This window comes from Oncorhynchus mykiss, chromosome 12 (genome assembly GCF_057628025.1).
Source record: "Oncorhynchus mykiss isolate SJ-2025 chromosome 12, ASM5762802v1, whole genome shotgun sequence".
NCBI lineage: Eukaryota > Metazoa > Chordata > Actinopteri > Salmoniformes > Salmonidae > Oncorhynchus > Oncorhynchus mykiss.
In genome coordinates this window covers 61867312-61886000 of record NC_143033.1, presented here as the reverse complement: position 1 = coordinate 61886000, position 18689 = coordinate 61867312, and the positions used below count along the sequence as shown (strand labels likewise).

At 42.2% G+C, this 18689-nt stretch overlaps 1 protein-coding gene across 2 annotated transcripts in view; it reads right to left on the bottom strand.

Annotated features, from left to right (window-relative positions):
• Positions 1-2102: 2102 nt before the first annotated feature.
• LOC110537865 (ras-related protein Rab-28) overlaps positions 2103-18689 on the bottom strand; it is a 50167-nt gene continuing 33580 nt past the window's right edge. Inside the window, exons 5-8 of one of the 2 annotated variants that reach the window (XM_021624297.3) lie at positions 9976-10079; positions 9669-9746; positions 6374-6472; positions 3711-4485 (exon numbers count right to left, since the gene is read on the bottom strand). In XM_021624297.3, the coding sequence (XP_021479972.3) occupies positions 6380-6472; positions 9669-9746; positions 9976-10079 (275 nt within the window). In that variant the 3' untranslated portion in view covers positions 3711-4485; positions 6374-6379. Of the gene's footprint in view, positions 4486-6373; positions 6473-9668; positions 9747-9975; positions 10080-18689 lie in introns of both variants that reach the window. The other variant, XM_036937889.2, reaches the window with a different exon arrangement.

Here is an 18689-nt window from a genome sequence, read left to right as displayed (position 1 = left end):
ATTACCTGTAAGCTTGATGCAAACATTTCAAACAACTTTCCTAATCCAACTTTAGGTATTTTTAAACGTAAATAATTGATCAAATTTAAGACGGAATACACTGTGTTCAATACCGGATGAAAACAAAGTGGAGCGAGCTTTCAGGTCGTGCGCCCCAACCACAACAGTACACTTGGCTCGACTCCCAGAAAGGAAATGGCTACTTCTTCATTTCTCAAAGGAAAAACATCAACCAATTTCTAAAGACTGTTGACATCTAGTGGAAGCGATAGGAAATGCAAGCCAGTGCCTTAGAAATCTCGATCCACATAGAAAACTATTGAAAAGAGAGTGACCTCAATTTTTTTTTTCCTGAATGGTTTGTCCTCTACTTCATGGAGTCAAATATAATATAAAATATAACCTATTTTTAAAAACCTCTTATAAAAATGTAGCATAAACTGGGAATTTGATATTTTTGCCTGACATGATTGTCTGTTTTATATCGGCAAAGTAGTTAAAACCGTGTCAGTTCGACTTTAAAAGCACTGAATGGCTCCAGTATCATGTTTAGGATCAACAGTATTTTTGGAAACAGTATGAAATGAATCACAAAGCACCAGACCTTGTAATCTGCCTCACTCCTGACATTTTAACCACACATTCATTTCTGCTTATGGATGGGACATCCATGGAGTGACTTCCAACTCTGGTCCCACTCAGCAATTGTCTTCAGGTTGTTTTCTGGCGCCAAAGAGACACCGAAGTGGACAAGTGCCCAGGAGTTTTGTAATTAGTCATGTTTTAAATAATAATAATTGACACACAAATGTTTTTTTAAATACAATTTTTTAATAAATGTGACATGGCCAGGTTAAAAATTAACAATTTGCCTCCCTGAGGCCTGCTGCTTTGATTAGCAAGTCACTCTCCCTCCATGTACTCAAGAGAAAAATGTGTTCTGATTGTATAACATTTCAAAATGTGCAAGAAAAACCCAGCTTTCGGAGCTTAGTCCCCTTGTCCATGTCGAAGAGATGAGGGTATCTGCTTTCTGATGGTATTTTTATTTCTCAACTTTCAATATTCAACTCAATAGCAACTATTTTACAAACAATATATTGCTTTGAGATACTGTTTTCTCTGCTAGCGCACAGCAAGCGGTTCGGAGCGCCAAGTCAAGGATCAAAAGGCTCCTTAACAGCTTCTACCCCCAAGCCATTATACTGCTGAACAATTCATAAAAATTACCACCAATTTACATTGACCCCCCCGTGCATAGTCACTTCACCCCCACCTACATGTACAGATTACCTCAACTAGCCTGTACCCCTGCACACAGACTCGGTACTGGTGCCCCGTTATTCTTACTGTGTTACTTTTTATTTTAGCCTACTTGGTAAATATTTTCTTCTCTTGAACTGCACTGTTGGTTAAGGGCTAAGGGCTATTTTGGGGCTATTTTGAGGGATGAGTATCCGTACAAAACAACACATGCCTGTAATTTAAGTAAGAATTTCACAGTAAAGTCTACACTTGTTGTATTCGGCGCATGTGGCAAATAAAGTTTGATTTGATATGGAAATGCGCACCGGCCATTACGAGGGCATAGCAACTATTTAACCCAATGAGTCCCATCATGACGCTGGCGTGATTTGATGCTTTTAAACATTGTGTTTGAGTTAGACTTCTGGGTTGTACCATTGCAGGGGACCAGGTCTTTTTACAAAAACATCTGTAGAGTCCAAATGGTTTGAGCTACAAACTATTAAGTTAGATATGAAAAGCTGAGACTCTCAAACACACATTTTCCTCACGCTTTGCTCTATGACCAGTGGTGATTTTAGAATGTTAACCTTGGTGGGGCCAACTCAACATTTTTTAATTGGGATGCATACCAGCAAAGCCACTACACAACACAAATCAATACAATAAATTGGACTAGAACAGTGACAAACGGTGCCCGCAAACTATTAGGGTCTTCATAAAGCTGTTCCAACAGCATTCCAAACACCTTACCACTGTTACACCTGGCTAAACTGGAATTACAAGTGTGTGTGCATGCAGGAGTGCGAGCGCCACATGCACATACACACATGTAAAGAAGTATACACACAACCACACACTCACATAATATTTATTTCCAGAATTCCAAGGAGGCACAATGTTGCACAAACTATACAGTAGCCTAGTAATTACATAAACTATTGCATTTTTTTCAATAGCATTTTTATTTTTCCATATACAAAGTCTGTACTACTTTTGAATGTTTACTTGACAACCATTTAAGTGTACAGATAATATATATAACATGATTTCATACTTCACTTTTAGACATTTTCTTTTTATGACCAAAAGTCATAGGGAGTACAGAGGCTATTCCATCCAATGAGGGAAGCTCTTTACATCTTACTGAAATGTGAGCAGCATTGAAAATAAGATCTTTCACAAAGCAATGCATTTATCATTTATAAAGACAATTTACACATAAGGCAAACGCCATGGTTTACAGAGTAAAATCCAACCATGTCACATTGTTTTGTCATGTATTTTCTGGTACAATTGACATCCTCTCTGTGCAAGTACACCATATTAGTCAAAGAAAACATTTTGACAATACAAACTGCAAGATAAGCCAACTTATTTTGAGGGATGAGTATCCGTACAAAACAACACATGCCTGTAATTTATGTACACTCTTAGAAAAAAAGGGTTCTTTGGCTGTCTCCATGGGGGAACCATTTGAAGAACCCTCTCTACATGGAACCCAAAAGGGTTCTTCAAAGGACTCTCATGGGGACAGCCAAAGAACCCTTTTAGAACCTTTTTTCTCTAAGAGTGTAGGTTGGCTATTATTCAGCTTGTTTGGTACAAATGAAGATCCTACGAAGCACTTTGTGTCAAAGCAGTTCTTCATTGCAGACTTTTCTGTTCTACAACAGACAGATGAAAAAGGCTACAACGATACAGATATACTGTCTTACCTTTAAACCGCACCAATACGTACTTAAATGTCAATTTTCAAGGTTAAAGATGCCAAATATAGTGAACAAAAATAGAAACGCAACATGCAACAATTTCTACGATTTTACAGAGTTACAGTTCATATAAGGAAATCAGTCAATTGAAATAAATTAATTAGGCCCTAATCTTTGGATTTCACATGACTGGGCAGGGGCACAGGCATGGGTGGGTCTGGGAGGGCATAGGCCCAGCCAATAAAATATAAATAATATAAAATGTGTTTTCCCCCACAAAAGTGCTTCATTACAGACAGAAATAATCCTCAGTTTCATCAGCTGTTTGGTCTCAGACGATCCCGCAGGTGAAGAAGTTGGGTGTGGAGGTCCTGGGCTGGACCGGTTAGACTTACTGCCAAATTCGCTAAAACAACATTGAAGGCAGCTTATGGTAGAGAAATTAACATGAAATTATCTGACAACAGCTCTGGTGGACATTCCTGCAGGCAGCATGCCAATTGTACGCTCCCTCAAAACTTGAGACATCTGTGGCATTGTTTTGTGTGACAAAAGTGCACATTTTAGAGTGGCCTTTAATTGTCCCCAGCAGCAGGTGCACCTGTGTAATGATCATGCAGTTTAATCAGCTTCTTGATATGCTACACCTGTCAGGTGGTTGTATTCTCTTGGCAAAGGAGAAATTCTCACGAACAGGGATGTAAACAAATTTGTGCACAATGTTTGATAGAAATATACGTTTCTGTGCGTATGGACAATTTCTAGGATCTTTAATTTCAGCTCATGAAACATGGGACCAACACTTTACATGTTGCGTTTAAATTTTTGTTGAATACATACATACATACATACAAACAAACAATCAAAAATGGTCCTTTGAAGAATAATTGAATAATGAAGACAGTAGAAGGGAGAAAAATGACAAAAGAATAACAGTTGCTAAAAATATATTGCTGAAAAAGTGGAGGGCCCATTTGCTTTCAGCCTAACTTCATGTTTAAACAGACGTATGCTGCAACCAAAGCTGATTACTACTCAAGAAATCATTCATGAAAATATATGAAATGTATTGAAGCCAGGACTATACTGTGGGGTCCCTTTATAAATACAAACTGTACATACAGAGAGATCCTCACATTCAAATCTTAACATATCCGATGACCCTGAAAACCCTCAAGGAAATACTGATATAAAGCCTTTCTCAAGACTTGTGCGTTGAGAGAGAAGGTGTGTGTGTGTGTGTGTGTGTGTGTGTGTGTGTGTGTGTGTGTGTGTGTGTGCGTGTGCGTGTGCGTGCAGCAGAATAAACCAAGCTGGCTCAATTCCCCTGCTTTGGCTATGGGCCAGTGTGTTAGCGGCAGCCTGCTGGTCAGAAGCCCTCACTGCTATCGTCAGTTTGTGGAGGGGCAAGAGGGGAGGTGGGGGAGAGAGGGGGTCACTGTACCGCACACATGGAGCTGCGCGGGGGGTTGACTGTCCTCGCCACAGGTTCTTGACTGTAGTTCACGATGTCGGCCTTCACCACACGCTATGGAAACACACAGACATAAAGAAAGACAAACAGAGGCAAAATATGAGAAAGCTGCCACCACACAAGAAAATCCATCTGATTTAAAGTGGCAATATGTCACTTTTTGGGCGACCTGATAAATTTCACATAGAAATGTTGATCTATGATCTATCACTCTACTTGAAAGCAAGTTTAAGAAGTGGTATATCAGTTCTATGTGCGCTATTTCTATGCTTCCATTCCTAAAATTAGTTTGTGTCTTTTACTTTCGGTTTTGTACACCAGCTTCAAATAGCTGAAACAATACTTTACGTTTTAGAAAATATATTTCACAGCGGATTAGAAGGTATAATGAATGATTCTCTACACTATACCATCTTATTTTGTCACAAACTGAAATTAGTTAAACTATTAGAATTTTAGCAACCAGGAAATGGAGGAGCGATTTCTGCATTGTGCAACTTTAAACACGAATTATATTAAATGTACCTAATTGATACTACAAAATATTTGCAATTTGTTCCTGCATAGTCCAGAAATCTATGGATCACAAAGCAGGCCCCAGGTCTTCCTTCCCAGGCCCCAGACCATACTTATATAATTCAAATACCTTTCATTTGTCACATTCAGAAAAACATGTAAACTGAAGTATACAAGTTAATGGATGAATGTTGTGGTAAAAATAACATATGGAGAATCTGCTCTAGTCTCTTTGCAGATGCAGCCAGCTCAACGCCAATCAGAAGCGTAGAAACAGGTCAAACAAAGGTCAGTCTGACAAACTCTGTCCGGGGACCAAGCCCACTTCTCTGGATCATACTGATGCAGCCCACTGAAATAGTCGGGAATTCCTGGCAACATCTTCTATACCAGTGTCATTTCAGGGTTTTTTCTCTTAATGATGCGACATAAAATATGTTACTCCAACAAAATGTTTGTGCCAAACTACTGTAGGACCAGTCTAAACCAACCAAAGATTTTCTCTGTTAATAATCAAACTAACTAATCACTCAATTAAAGTGGAACTGACAGCGTTAACTACTTTGCAGATATGAAAACAGATAATCATAATATCAAACCTTTATAAGAGGTATTAAAAATAGGTTGTGTATGTCTAAAAATGACATGCTGCAGAGTAAGGCATTGTTGGCAGAATAGATGGATGCAGTTCAGTACGTGATAAATATATCTAATTCACCAATACTTTTCTTGGTAGACCAAAACGTATTGCTATCAGGTTGTAAATCACAGCTGGCCTGGTACATGTGTTGCTGCCTCCAGCCCTTTGGGATGCAATGTTTCAGTTTCAATAACTCAATGTTTTAGACAATAACGGAAGAATGTAACTAAGGCTGGGAGTGTCAATACAATCAAACTAGCGCGGGCAATGACCACAAGTCAGTCATAATGTGTCTAATAGGCAAACTTATCCATTTATGGAGCTATTTACTTAGCTAGCTAAAATGCCTTAAAGGCGTTTGTGAAAAGTCTATAGCAATATAGAGTGGGAAAGTGGCCGCGCGTTTGGACAATTTATAGACACTGCAGTAAATAAAACCGAATAAAAACATGTCATTCTTATCCAGGACTGGACTCTACACAGACCAGTGTGCCCTAGCCATTCAGAGATACAGTATTCTCAAACACGTTCTTTGAAAGTACGAAAACGTGAAAATTACCATATCTAAGTGCTCGCTTCACCTGGGGGTATATATAAACAGATTTGAATAAGATTTCATGTTGTTAAAACGCTGTCAGTTCCACTTTAATTCCCACAATTAAAATACAACAACAACCTCTACCACAACCACTTCGTAAGGGGTCTTGCGGTTTCATACCAGGCACTAATATTTCCAGTATATTTCAGGAGAAAATTATATCTGTTTGCGACTGTGTGTTGACATACTTCCAACTACTGAACCGAACAGATTTTGCTCTGATTGGTCTCCTGTCTAACGGGGACTTCGTCCTGATGGTAGTCCACCAGCTCAGCTTTCACGATCCTCTGTGCAGCACACACCAATGGAGAGATGGAAGGAGACAAAACCAGGGGGAGTAGAAGAGGAAAAGAAAACGAGAGAGAAAGCGAAAGAGAGAAAGAGAGAGAGAGAAAGAAGAATTAAGGAGAAAGAAAGCGAGAAAGAAAGAAAGAAAAAGAGAGAAAAAAAGAAAAGAGGAGAAAGGAGAGAGAGGACAGGAAGGAAAACAAAGATGCAGACAGGAGGTACAGTTGGTTAGAATGCAGGATGAGGAGAGGTGAAGACAGGGTCATGGAGGTGACAATGAGAAAAATGAAAAAGAAACTTGAGAAATAGATTGAACAGGAGAATAAACAAATGAGAAGCACCGGGGTTTACGCAGGAAAATGACCAAAATACATGTGTGAAACATGGTCATTTACAAACGAAGAACACTCAGAAAAAAAAATATATATCTGTGTGCGACTGTAATACTCCCAGGCAGATATGAATTGTGTGTGTGTCAAATATTGGTTTATCCATTCAATAAAGATTTGGGAGTATTGTAGCGAGTGAGACTTTTTTTAAAAACTCTAAGTTTAAGCCGTTAGTCTGCCCAAATGTATGTGTGCGTCCTCGGCTCCTCTTCTACTAACATTTTACCAGGTGAAGTTTTAAAATCAACCGTTGCATCTTCAATGAGGAAAGGTATAGCTAGCACCTTTCCCTATTCTTGACTTGTTGACGTCTCTGAGTGAAAGTGATCTTACAGCAAACCCTGTCAGAAATCCAACTGAGCTCATCTGGGCTTGTATTCAAAAAACGTTTCAGAATAGGAGTGATGATCTAGGATCAGTTCCCTCCCGTCCAATTCATTATGATCCAAAAGGCAAAACCCAAGACGCTTCATGCATACGGGCCCTGGACATTGAGTAACAGTAACAGGGCAGGTTCTGAACTTAGTTAAAACTCAGAACTCAGACCTGGATTGGGGAGCCAGCAAAGACCAGACATCGTGGTTGAAACCCAGGCCCTGGTTGGTTGGTTGATTAACGAGCTGCCGACGCCTGGTGTCGGACCCTGTGAGTAATCAGCGGCCCCAGTATCTGATCGTCCAGGCAGGGGGCAATGACGGAGTAGGCTCCCAGGCCAATGAGATCTTGCCAGGGGCCCTGACCCCCATGTACAGCTCTCTAAACCCGACAGCTGATAATGAGGCTTTTCTTGCCCCCCTACAAGCCACTAGAGCTGCCCCCTGGCCTCCATCCCCAAATGCCTACAACTCACAACATTATTCCAACCATTGTTAACACAACACATCACAAGGTAGAAAAACAGACTGTTTTTTGGCAGACCATTCAAAAACATTTATTCTTTCTACTTATTTCTTTCTCCAGTGAATGTTGAGGCCTTCAACTATTGTAACCTCAGTCTTACCCCAAACCGAACCCATTCTCTATCGAAGATGAAGATGCACCACTGATGTGGGATAGTCTTCACTCCACCTGTGTTACAGTTGAAGTCGGAAGTTTACATACACCTCAGCCAAATACATTTAAACTCAGTTTTTCACAATTCCTGACATTTAATCCTAGTAAAAATTCCCTGTTTTAGGTCAGTTAGGATCACCACTTTATTTTAAGAATGTGAAATGTCATAAAAATTGTAGAGAGAATGATTTATTCCTTCTTCCTTGCCTTTCAGGTTATGTCGATATAGGAGTCGTTTTACTGTGGATATAGATACTTTTGTACCCGTTTCCTCCAGCATCTTCACAAGGTCCTTTGCTGTTGTTCTGGGATTGATTTGCACTTTTCGCACCAAAGAACGTTCATCTCTAGGAGACAGAATGCGTCTCCTTCCTGAGCGGTATGACAGCTGCGTGGTGTCATGGTGTTTATACTTGCATACTATTGTTTGTACAGATGAACGTGGTTCAACGTGGTACATTCAGGCATCTGGAAATTGCTCCCAAGGATGAACCAGACTTTTGGAGGTCTACATTTTTTTTCTGAGGTCTTGGCTGATTTCTTTTGATTTTCCCATGATGTCAAGCAAAGAGGCACTGAGTTTGAAGGTAGGCCTTGAAACACGTCCACAGGTACACCTCCAATTGACTCAAATTATGCCAATTAGCCTACCAGAAGCTTCTAAAACCATGACATCATTATCTGGAACTTTCCAAGCTGTTTAAAGGCACAGTCAACTTAGTGTATGTAAACTTCTGACCCACTGGAATTATGATACAGTGAATTATAAGTGAAATTATCTGTCTGTAAACAATTGTTGGAAAAATTACTTGTGTCATGCACAAAGTAGATGTCCTAACCGACTTGCCAAAACTATAGTTTGTTGACAAGAACATTTGTGGAGTGGTTTAAAAAGGAGTTAATGACTCCAACCTAAGTGTATGTAAACTTCCGACTTCAATCTCATCTAGAAAAACAATCTCCAGAGAACATGTCTGGAGCGAGACATGGACATCATAGGTTATGTTTCTGTGACAGGCATCTTGACTGACAGATCAGACCACTCATCCAGCTTGTTTAGCCTGGATTAAAGCACTTGGGTTATTGAGGAAGCTTTCATGGGAGGTGACGGAGGGGAGTGGAGATGGACACATTCATTAGCCTCTGTCTGTTGACAGCAGAAGGGGCAGGGTAGGGGTGGAAGTGCGTTTGAGAGTCACCTCCTAGCCTTCGCTCCCTTGGTGCTCTCCCTTCTCTGTGGGGGTCCTGACCTCCCCATAGAATCAGCCTCATCTAGCCAGCGCGGCACCAGCCAGTCATATCACAGCCAGGATTAATGCCTCTGGGGGAAGATGCCCTGCCTTAATCCCACCGCTGCCACCTGTGACAAGGCCACCTGGTCTGGCTGGTTCATCGAGGCCGAGCTAGGAGGCCCCGTTCAGCCCACATCGGCGGGAGATAAACACAATAAATCAGAAGATGCAGCCAAACCTTCCAACCTCTTGACCTCTCGCTTCACGCACCATTGGGCTCTAACATCAACAACATGGCTGTATTTACAGATGGACAGTGTCAGTCACAGGTACAGCATCACAGGAGTAACAAGAGTCCTCTACCGGGTGCGGTGAACTTGTGACCTGGCGCACTCTGTTTGACCTTGTGTACATGTGTGTGGTTAGAAGAAACCGTCCCCCAAAAAATGGCGACATGACTCGAGGAGCTGCTATATAATTCTCTCTGGGAAACGCAAGAGAAAGGCCTAATGAAGACTCACCTGGGACTGCTCAATCTCTGCTTTGTTGAGCTTCACCCCCAGAATCTCTGCAGCCACTCTCTGGAATGCCAGGAACACCTCAAGGGAAGGCAGGGTGGCAAAATGAAAGAGCGATGAGCAGAAACACAGAAACAGCAGAAATATGCTCGCAATGTGCGCAAATAAACAAATATTGTGCCGCATCAATTTTGCTTAGTCATCATCACAGCAAAGCATTTCAGTGGTCATTTTTGTTGTTGTTGTTGTTGTTGTTGTTGTTGTATGTGCGCGTCACTTTTGATGTAATTTACTGGGTAAACTGACTCACTGAGTCTCCGGTCTTGGCTGATACGAACTGACTGATGAGGCTGTTGTCTTGGCAGAAGCGCTGGTGTTTGTCAGCCTTCACTGTCCTCATGTGCTCCAGGTCAACTGTGGACGAAATGCAGAGCAATATGTCAGCAAATTACACCGATCGCAAGATTGACTTCACACAGGGTTACACAGTACACAGACAGAGCGAACCTCATATCTGGACTTGCACAGAAATGATGAGGTTTACACCAGCTCAAGATACACTCAGGGTCTGCCTGACGTAGATAATTGGCAACATCATTTAATTGTTGTGTCACGTTCAGTTAAGGCACCTTTTTGTAAAGTAATTTTTCTCCTTTTCGGGGGAAACTAGGGTTGCAACTAGGGTTGCAGAGGGAGGGTATATTCCTGGAAATGTAATAATTATACCAGTAAACTATCAGTTTGTTGGTATCTTTCAAGGATTTGATGTAATTTATCACATCTAGTGGCCCCTTTGGCTACTTCAGATTGTCACAGGTGTCTGTAATTACCTCTGGCTGTCTGTGTGGCCTTATCACATACAATGCAGTCGGAACGTTTTCAGACACCTTTTCCACATTTTGAGAGTTTCAGCCTTATTCTAAAATGTATTCAATTGTCCCCCCCCCCATCAATCGACACACAATAGCCCATAATTACAAAGCAAAATCAGGTTTTTAGAGAATCTGGCACACAACACAGTTGAAGTCGGAAGTTTACATACACCTTAGCCAAATACATTTCAACTCAGTTTTTCACAATTCATGACATTTAATCCTAGTAAAACTTCCCTGTCTTAGGTCAGTTAGGATCACCACTTTATTTTAAGAATGTGAAATGTTAGAATAATAGTAGAGAGTGTGATTTACTTCAGATTTGATTTCTTTCATCACATTCCCAGTGGGTCAGAAGTTTACATACACTCAATTAGTATTTGGTAGCATTGCCATTAAATTGTTTAACTTGGGTCAAACATTTCGGGTAGCCTTCCACAAGCTTCCCATAATAAGTTGGGTGAATTTTGGCACATTCCTCCTGACAGAGCTGGTGTAACTGAGTCCGGTTTGTAGGCCTCCTTGCTCGCACACGCTTTTTCAGATCTGCTCACAAATTTTCTATGGGATTTAGGTCAGGGCTTTGTGATGGCCACTCCAATACCTTGAGCAAATTACACCGATAGCAAGATTGACTTCACACAGGGTTACACAGTACACAGACAGAGCGAACCTCATATCTGGACTTGCACAGAAATTGCCCTTAAGGCATTTTGCAAACACCTTTGGAATTATGCTTGCGGTCATTGTCCATTTGGGCAACCAAGCTTTAACTTCCTGACTGATGTCTTGAGATGTTGCTTCAATATATCCACATCATTTTCCTCCCTCATGATGCCATTGATTTTGTGAAGTCTGAAGTATTCAGACCCTTTACTCAGCACTTTGTTGAAGCACCTTTGACAGCGATTACAGCCTCGAGTCTTCTTGGGTATGACGCTACAAGCTTGGGGAGTGTTGTATTTGGGGAGTTTCTCCCATTCTTCTCTACAGATCCTCTCAAGCTCTGTCATATTGGATGGGGTGCGTTGCTGCACAGCTATTTTCAGGTCTCTCTAGAGATGTTCGATCAGGTTCAAGTCCGGGCTCTGGCTGGGCCACTTAAGGACATTCAGAGACTTGTCCCAAAGCCACTCCTGCATTGTCTTGGCTGTGTGCTTAGGGTTGTTGTCTTGTTGGAAGGCCATAGAGTTCAATCTATGTTTTATCAGACCACATCATCTTATTTCTTATGGTCAGAGTCCTTTAGGTGCCTTTTGGCAAACCCTAAGAGGGCTTCCATCTGGCCATTCTACCATAAATGCCTGATTGGTAGAGTCCTTCAGAAATGGTTGTCCTTCTGGAAGGTTCTCCCATCTCCACAGGTTAACTCTGGAGCTCTGTCAGAGTGACCATAGGGTTCTTGGTCACCTGCCTGACCAAGGCCCTTCTCCCCCGATTTCTCAGTTCGGAACTTCCTAGTGCTGGATGTTCGGCCAAACTACTTCAATTTAAGTATCTTGGAGGCCACTGTGTTCTTGACCTTCAATGCTGCAGAAGTGTTTATGTACCCTTCCCCAGATCTGTGCCTCGACACAATCCTGTCTCGGAGCTCCACGGACAATTCCTTCGACCTCAACCTCACCTGTTGTTTTCGCTTCGTCATTATGGGGTATTGTGTGTAGATTGAGGAAAATGTTTTATTTAATCCATTTAGAATAAAGCTCTAAAGTAACAAACTGTGGAAAAAGTGAAGGTCTGAATACTTTCTGAATGCCTGTATAGGAGATCATTAAATAAAATGATTTTATTATGAAAACATTATCATTATTAAACCATAAACTTAGTGAATACCATTGTTTCATCATTAAATATCCTTCATATTTTTTTATACACACTTTTATTGATTTACTAGAACTATGTCAATATGTATTTGTTGTCAATAATTTGAAATCAAACTGGTGGCAGTTGTGAAAAAAGTAAATAGTTGGAAAAGTTGCAGAGCATTGAAAATAATGCCATTGTTGATTATGTACTTTTTCAAATTAATTAGGCTATTTTCTCTTTAATCATGATCTATCTAGTAGAAACTCATGGACAGATATAAAACAAATGAATACTATATATATATATATATATATATAAAGTTATTTAAGTAGAAATTACCAAAGTTATGATGGTTTGCCATAGATTCTGTTAATTAGCTAAATTGCTGAAGTTTCAGGTAACTTTGGTAAATTACCAGTAGCTTTGCAACCCTAATTCAGAGTCCCAAGGCCTCCATTTCCAGGTGCGATTTAAGCGCAGTGTCACACATTCCATAACATAGGCATAGTAGAGTTGACCCCTGAAGCACATTTAGCTCTACATGGACCAAGTCAAAAGAGCCCAGCTCTACCCAGAAGTATGGGTGTCTGTTGAGAAAAAGCTGAATTAGAAATCAGGCCTTTAAAAGGTGCACACAACGGGCCTAAAAACTAGGTCTGTCAACACCACGATGATTTACAGAATGCGTACAATGCTAGTGCTTTCCTTTCTAGCCATTGTGCCTGTGTCTCTGTGCATTCAACTCTGGTGCAGTGATACCAGGCGTTTCACTTCTCCCCAATACAGGGTCACACCTGAGTCACAAGGGAAGGTCATCTGGGGGGTCTTGCTGCTGAAAGCAATAGCTTCCCACTTTGTTACTGGATTTGTGTGACGAGATGGCCACGCCCGGTATCTGGTGCAGACGTGTCTATGGGAGACGGAGGAGGTAGTAGGCTACTGTATGGAGTTGAATTTCTCTCGTCCCTCCGAGTTTTGCTCTTTGTGTGAAGCTTCATTCAAGCGGTCAGTGTTTCCTCTTGTTCTCATGCCTCTTGGTTTCGGGGTGTGTGAGCGAGAGTGTGTGTGTGTGTGTGTACGTGCATGTGTGTGTGTACAGTGCCCTCCAGTATTATTAATAACATAGTAAGTCATAGTGACTCAAATATAAAAAGGCCAGTCACCATCCATAGACATTTCCAAGAGAAAGGCACATTTTTAGACAGTGTTTTGTGATTTTTGTTGTTGTCATGTGAATCATTCTAAGAATATTGGCACCACATAACTGGGAAAAAGCTATTGTATGTGTCATGACATAGGAGTCTGGAACTTACACAAACCTTTTTAGTCCCCCTGGACGGACGGACGGACGGACACACACAGGTTGACGCATCTCTCCGCAAGCATAAACATGGCTGTCTTCTAGGGGTCAGCACGTTATTAATTAGCGTGACTTAGAGGGAACGTACCCCGCATGCTACCAGAAGTAAACCGTGCTGGCCTCCCGGGTGGCGCAGTGGTTAAGGGCGCTGTACTGCAGCGCCAGCTGTGCCATCAGAGTCCCTGGGTTCGCGCCCAGGCTCTGTTGTAACCGGCCGCGACCGGGAGGTCCGTGGGGCGATGCACAATTGGCCTAGCGTCGTCCGGGTTAGGGAGGGCTTGGTCGGTAGGGATGTCCTTGTCTCATCGCGCACCTGCGACTCCTGTGGTGGGCCGGGCGCAGTGCGCGCTAGCCAAGGTTGCCAGGCGCACGGTGTAGCCTCCGACACATTGGGTTGGATGCGCGCTGTGTTAAGAAGCAGTGCGGCTGGTTGGGTTGTGTATCGGAGGACGCATGACATTCAACCTTTGTCTCTCCCGAGCCCGTACGGGAGTTGTAGCGATGAGACAAGATAGTAGCTACTACAACAATTGGATACCACAAAATTGGGGAGAAAAAGGGGTTATAAAAAAAAGAGAAGTAAACCGTGCTAATCCTTTGGATACTGCACACTTGGGAGTGGTTATCAATCATCTGTCAGAGTCAGATTAGCCAACATTAACACACTGGGGCCGTGGAGTGGCAGGACACTAAGTAAACTTGACGATGGGGAGAAGTGAAGATAAAGCAATTAAAAGAAGGTTACGTTCCCTCACACAGGAATACCATACCTTAAGGGAACATTTCGGCATTTTGTGTATGATTAGTGAAAAAGTCCATATTGCAAATGTACGGTCCCTTACTAGACGTCCGAAATCGTTTGTAAAATTCGCGGTCGGCGTCGGGCCGTGCGGTAGGGCCGGACCTACCGGGAAGTCATCGAATGAACTTTGTCGGACGTTCGGTTTCCGTTTAATAAAATAAACAAGTTTTGGACCGTTTTTCCGCCATCCCGGAAATTCCCACCAGATGGCATACGGAATCATATGGAAATTTGGCAAAACATCACGAGTCACGACGGGGCCTTATCTCAAAAACGGAAAATATTTCGAAGCCGAAACTTGGTGAGCGTAGGTTTGGCATAATGGGCAGTTGGCCCCGAATGGGATGGCGTCTAGGCCTCAACGGTTTTTGAGTTACGGCCATTTTTCTGGGATTAAAGGCTTAAAATGGAAATAGAGAAATTATTTTTCCACTTCAGGTCAAAGTCAAGGAGCCTCCGGTGTCAATAAAAAAAGAACCAGCCATTTATCTATCGTCATTTAAGAGAAACGGAACAATGACAAATTGGTGATGGTCACAAATAGGCGTTTTTTTTTTTCAACAGTTACAGATCCAGTTGCAGGGTGTTCATACAAATCTTTTTAAAGTGTGCTGCGGAGCTCTGCGACATTTCTGTGATTTTCTATGATTTTCTGAAATAACACAATAACTCAGTTCTTAACGTAAAGACTTAAAACTCAGGATTATGTAAAGGCATACCCCAATCAGGATATGAGTTTATTTATAGCTTCCTGTGCCAACCAGAAGTGCCTTAAATGGTGTCATAGTGGCTGTTTCCAAGGGTTAAAAAGGTCAGATATTTTCAAAACTTCATATGTGTGATTAGGCAACCCCCATAAACTGTAAGTCAGTCATTTCTCCCAACAGATGTCAAAGAAAAGCTCTCACATACACACACACACAGCAAGGATGGAGTGACAAAGTGCGGTGCTTAAAGACACAGAGAGCAGGCAATAAAATGCATTACCATAATCCCTAGGCCGTGCCGAGTTCAACGAGATATCCCGCTTCACCGTAGCTCGCTCGGTCTAGGCGCAGCGACCATTAGAATAGTAGGCCCAAAATGAAGCCTGCCCCACAATGTCATTTGCTTTTGGGTGACAGTGAGAGAACCGTTAGGGTGAGAAGTCCCGATCTGAACAAGCCTAACCTTGACATTGTGGCATTAACCCTTCACAGTAAAACAGGGTTTTTTGATCTCACAGATTACAGTGTCATCTCTCCCCATAGGAATACATTGCCTGCACCACAAAATTCAACCTGAAGCCTATATGGGTTATGAACGCCGTATGAACCTGTCTTCGGTACCAGTCCATCAGGCCACTATGAGGTCTACCTGTGTTGAATCTAAGCTTCCTGGACCAACCGGAAGTGGTTAAAATGCCCCTAAAAGTGTATATCCATACCCTGCCTGCAGTTTGACAGACATAGTAAAACTCAGGATTCTGTAAAAGCATACCCCGATGAGGATATGTGGTGACTTATAGCTTCCTGTGCCAACCGGAAGTGCCATAATTGGTGTCTCAGGGGCTGTTTCGAAGGGTTAAAAAAGTCAGATCTGTCCAAAACTTCATATATGTGATTAGGCAACCCCCATGAACTGTAAATCAGTCATTTTTCCCAAAAAAAATCAAAGGAAAAAAAAATCATACTAAAACACAACTTGGAAGGAGGGACGTATTGGGGTGCGTAGAGACAGACAGTGGCTGCAATAGTTAGCTTTGTTCGAGCTAAAAAAGAACGGTCGGACCTAGAGTTCCGAAACTTTAGAAACCTGTTCTAGACCAGCACCAATTCATTTTTGCATCACGAAAATGACGATGTTTAGAAAAGTCTCAGAGACGCAAGGCTAGGTGCGTTGAAACCGGCTCGGCCCATAGAGACGGACCCCAACGTTTCTGTCCGATAGCTCGTTCAAGGACCCTGTAGCAAGGCATGGAAATAAGTGGATTTTCAGCACCAATTAGGGTTTTTCTCGGACACCAAATGACCTATCGAGCCGAAACTCGGGATTCGGGGTCGCCTCACATAGGCCTTCACATAATGTCCGAACTGGACCCGCAGCTAGAACGTAACTATGTGTTTTACCTTTTTATTATGTTTTCAACTGAAGGCGCTGTGAATTATGGGCCTGCTCTGACATATGTGATAGTTGGCTACTAAATGAGTAGGAAAAAGTGGGTTTGGTGTCAATTGATATCCGTTTGGTGTCATAATGACATCTAATTGACTGATGGACACTGACTTGCTAGTTGACTTTTGTACATTTGCAATATGTTTAAACGGAGAGGGACCATCACCAAAAAGGCATTCTGAAATCAACACAAAAAATGGCATCACCATAGTCTCCAGACTGTGCCGAGTTCAACGAGACGCCCCGCTTGAAAAAAAGAAGGCCAAAAATTAAGCCTGCCCCACAATGTCATTTGATTTTGGGTGGCAGTGAGAGAACCGTTAGGGTGAGAAGAAAAATTCCACCACATGAATGTTCCTAAGGTCCTCCCGATTTGTGCAAGCCTAACCTTGACCGTGTGGCATTAACCCTTCACAGTAAAAAGAAGGTGTTTACTTGAAACAGCTTGCTTTGACTTCTCTCCCCATAGGAATACATTGCCTGCACCTCTAAATTCAACCTGAAGCCTATGTGGGTTATGAATGCCTTATGAACCTGTCTTCTATGACAGTCCATCAGGCCACTATGAGGTCTACCTGTGTCGAATCTAAGCTTCCTGGAGCAACCGGAAGTGGTTAAAATCACCCTAAAAGTGTTTACCCATACACTGCCTGCAGTTTGATAGACATAGTGCATTCAACCCTGTGTAGATCAGTCAATTCTTAACGTAAAGACTTAAAACTCAGGATTCTGTAAGTGGCTATGTCAATCAAGACATGTGTTTACTTATAGCTTCCTGTGCCAACCGGAAGTGCCTTTAATTGGGTCACACTGTCTGTTTCGAAGGGTTAAAAAAGTCACATCTCTCCAAAACTTCATATGTGTGACTAGGTAACCCTTCTGAACTGTAAATCAGTCATTAATCCCAACAGATGTCAAAGAAAAGCTCCCTCACACACACACAGGAAGGATGGAGTGATAAAGTGCGGTGCTTAAAGACACAGAGAGCAGGAAATGGCATTACTATAATCCCTAGGCCGTACCGAGTTCAACGAGATATCCTGCTTGACCGTAGCTCGCTCGGTCTAGGCGCAGCGACCATTAGAATAGTAGGCCCAAAATGAAGCCTGCCCCACAATGTCATTTGATTTTGGGTGAGAGTGAGAGAACCGTTAGAGTGAGAAGAAAAATTCCACCACAGGAATGTTCCTAAGGTCCTCCCGATCCGTGCAAGCCTAACCTTGACCGTGTGGCATTAACCCTTAATAGTTTAAAGAAGGTGTTTACATCAAACAGTTTGCATTGACTTCTCTCCCCATAGGAATACATTGCCTGCACCCCTAATTTCAACCTGAAGTCTATATGGGTTATGAATGCCGTATGAACCTGTCTGTCTTCGGTACCAGTCCATCAGGCCACTATGAGGTCTACCTGTGTTGATTCTAAGCTTCCTGGACCAACCGGAAGTGGTTAAAATCACCCTAAAAGTGTTTACCCATACCCTGCCTGCAGTTTGATAGACATAGTGCATTCAACCCTGTGTAAATCAGTCAATTCTTAACGTAAGGACTTAAAACTCAGGTTTATATAGCTTCCTGTGCCAACCGGAAGTGCCATAATTGGTGTCTCAGGGGCTGTTTCGAGGGGTTAAAGTCTGATCTTTCCAAAACTTCATATATGTGATTAGGCAACCCCCATGAACTGTAAATCAGTTTCCCAAAAAAATTCAAAGGAAAAAAAAATCACACTAAAACACAACTTGGAAGGAGGGACGTATTGGGGTGCGTAGAGACAGACAGTGGCTGCAATAGTTAGCTTTGTTGGAGCTAAAAAAGAACCGTCAGACCTAGAGTTCCGAAACTTTAGAAACCTGTTCTAGACCTCCCGTCGATGGTGCGTGGTGAGTTACGTGGCTCTAGAAGGTTCTCGGACCGAGAAACAGCCTCGTACATTTGCAATACTTTCAATTCATTTTTGCATCACGAAAATGACGACATTTAGAAATGTCCCAGAGTCGCAAGACTAGGTGGATTGCGAACGTCTCGGCCCAT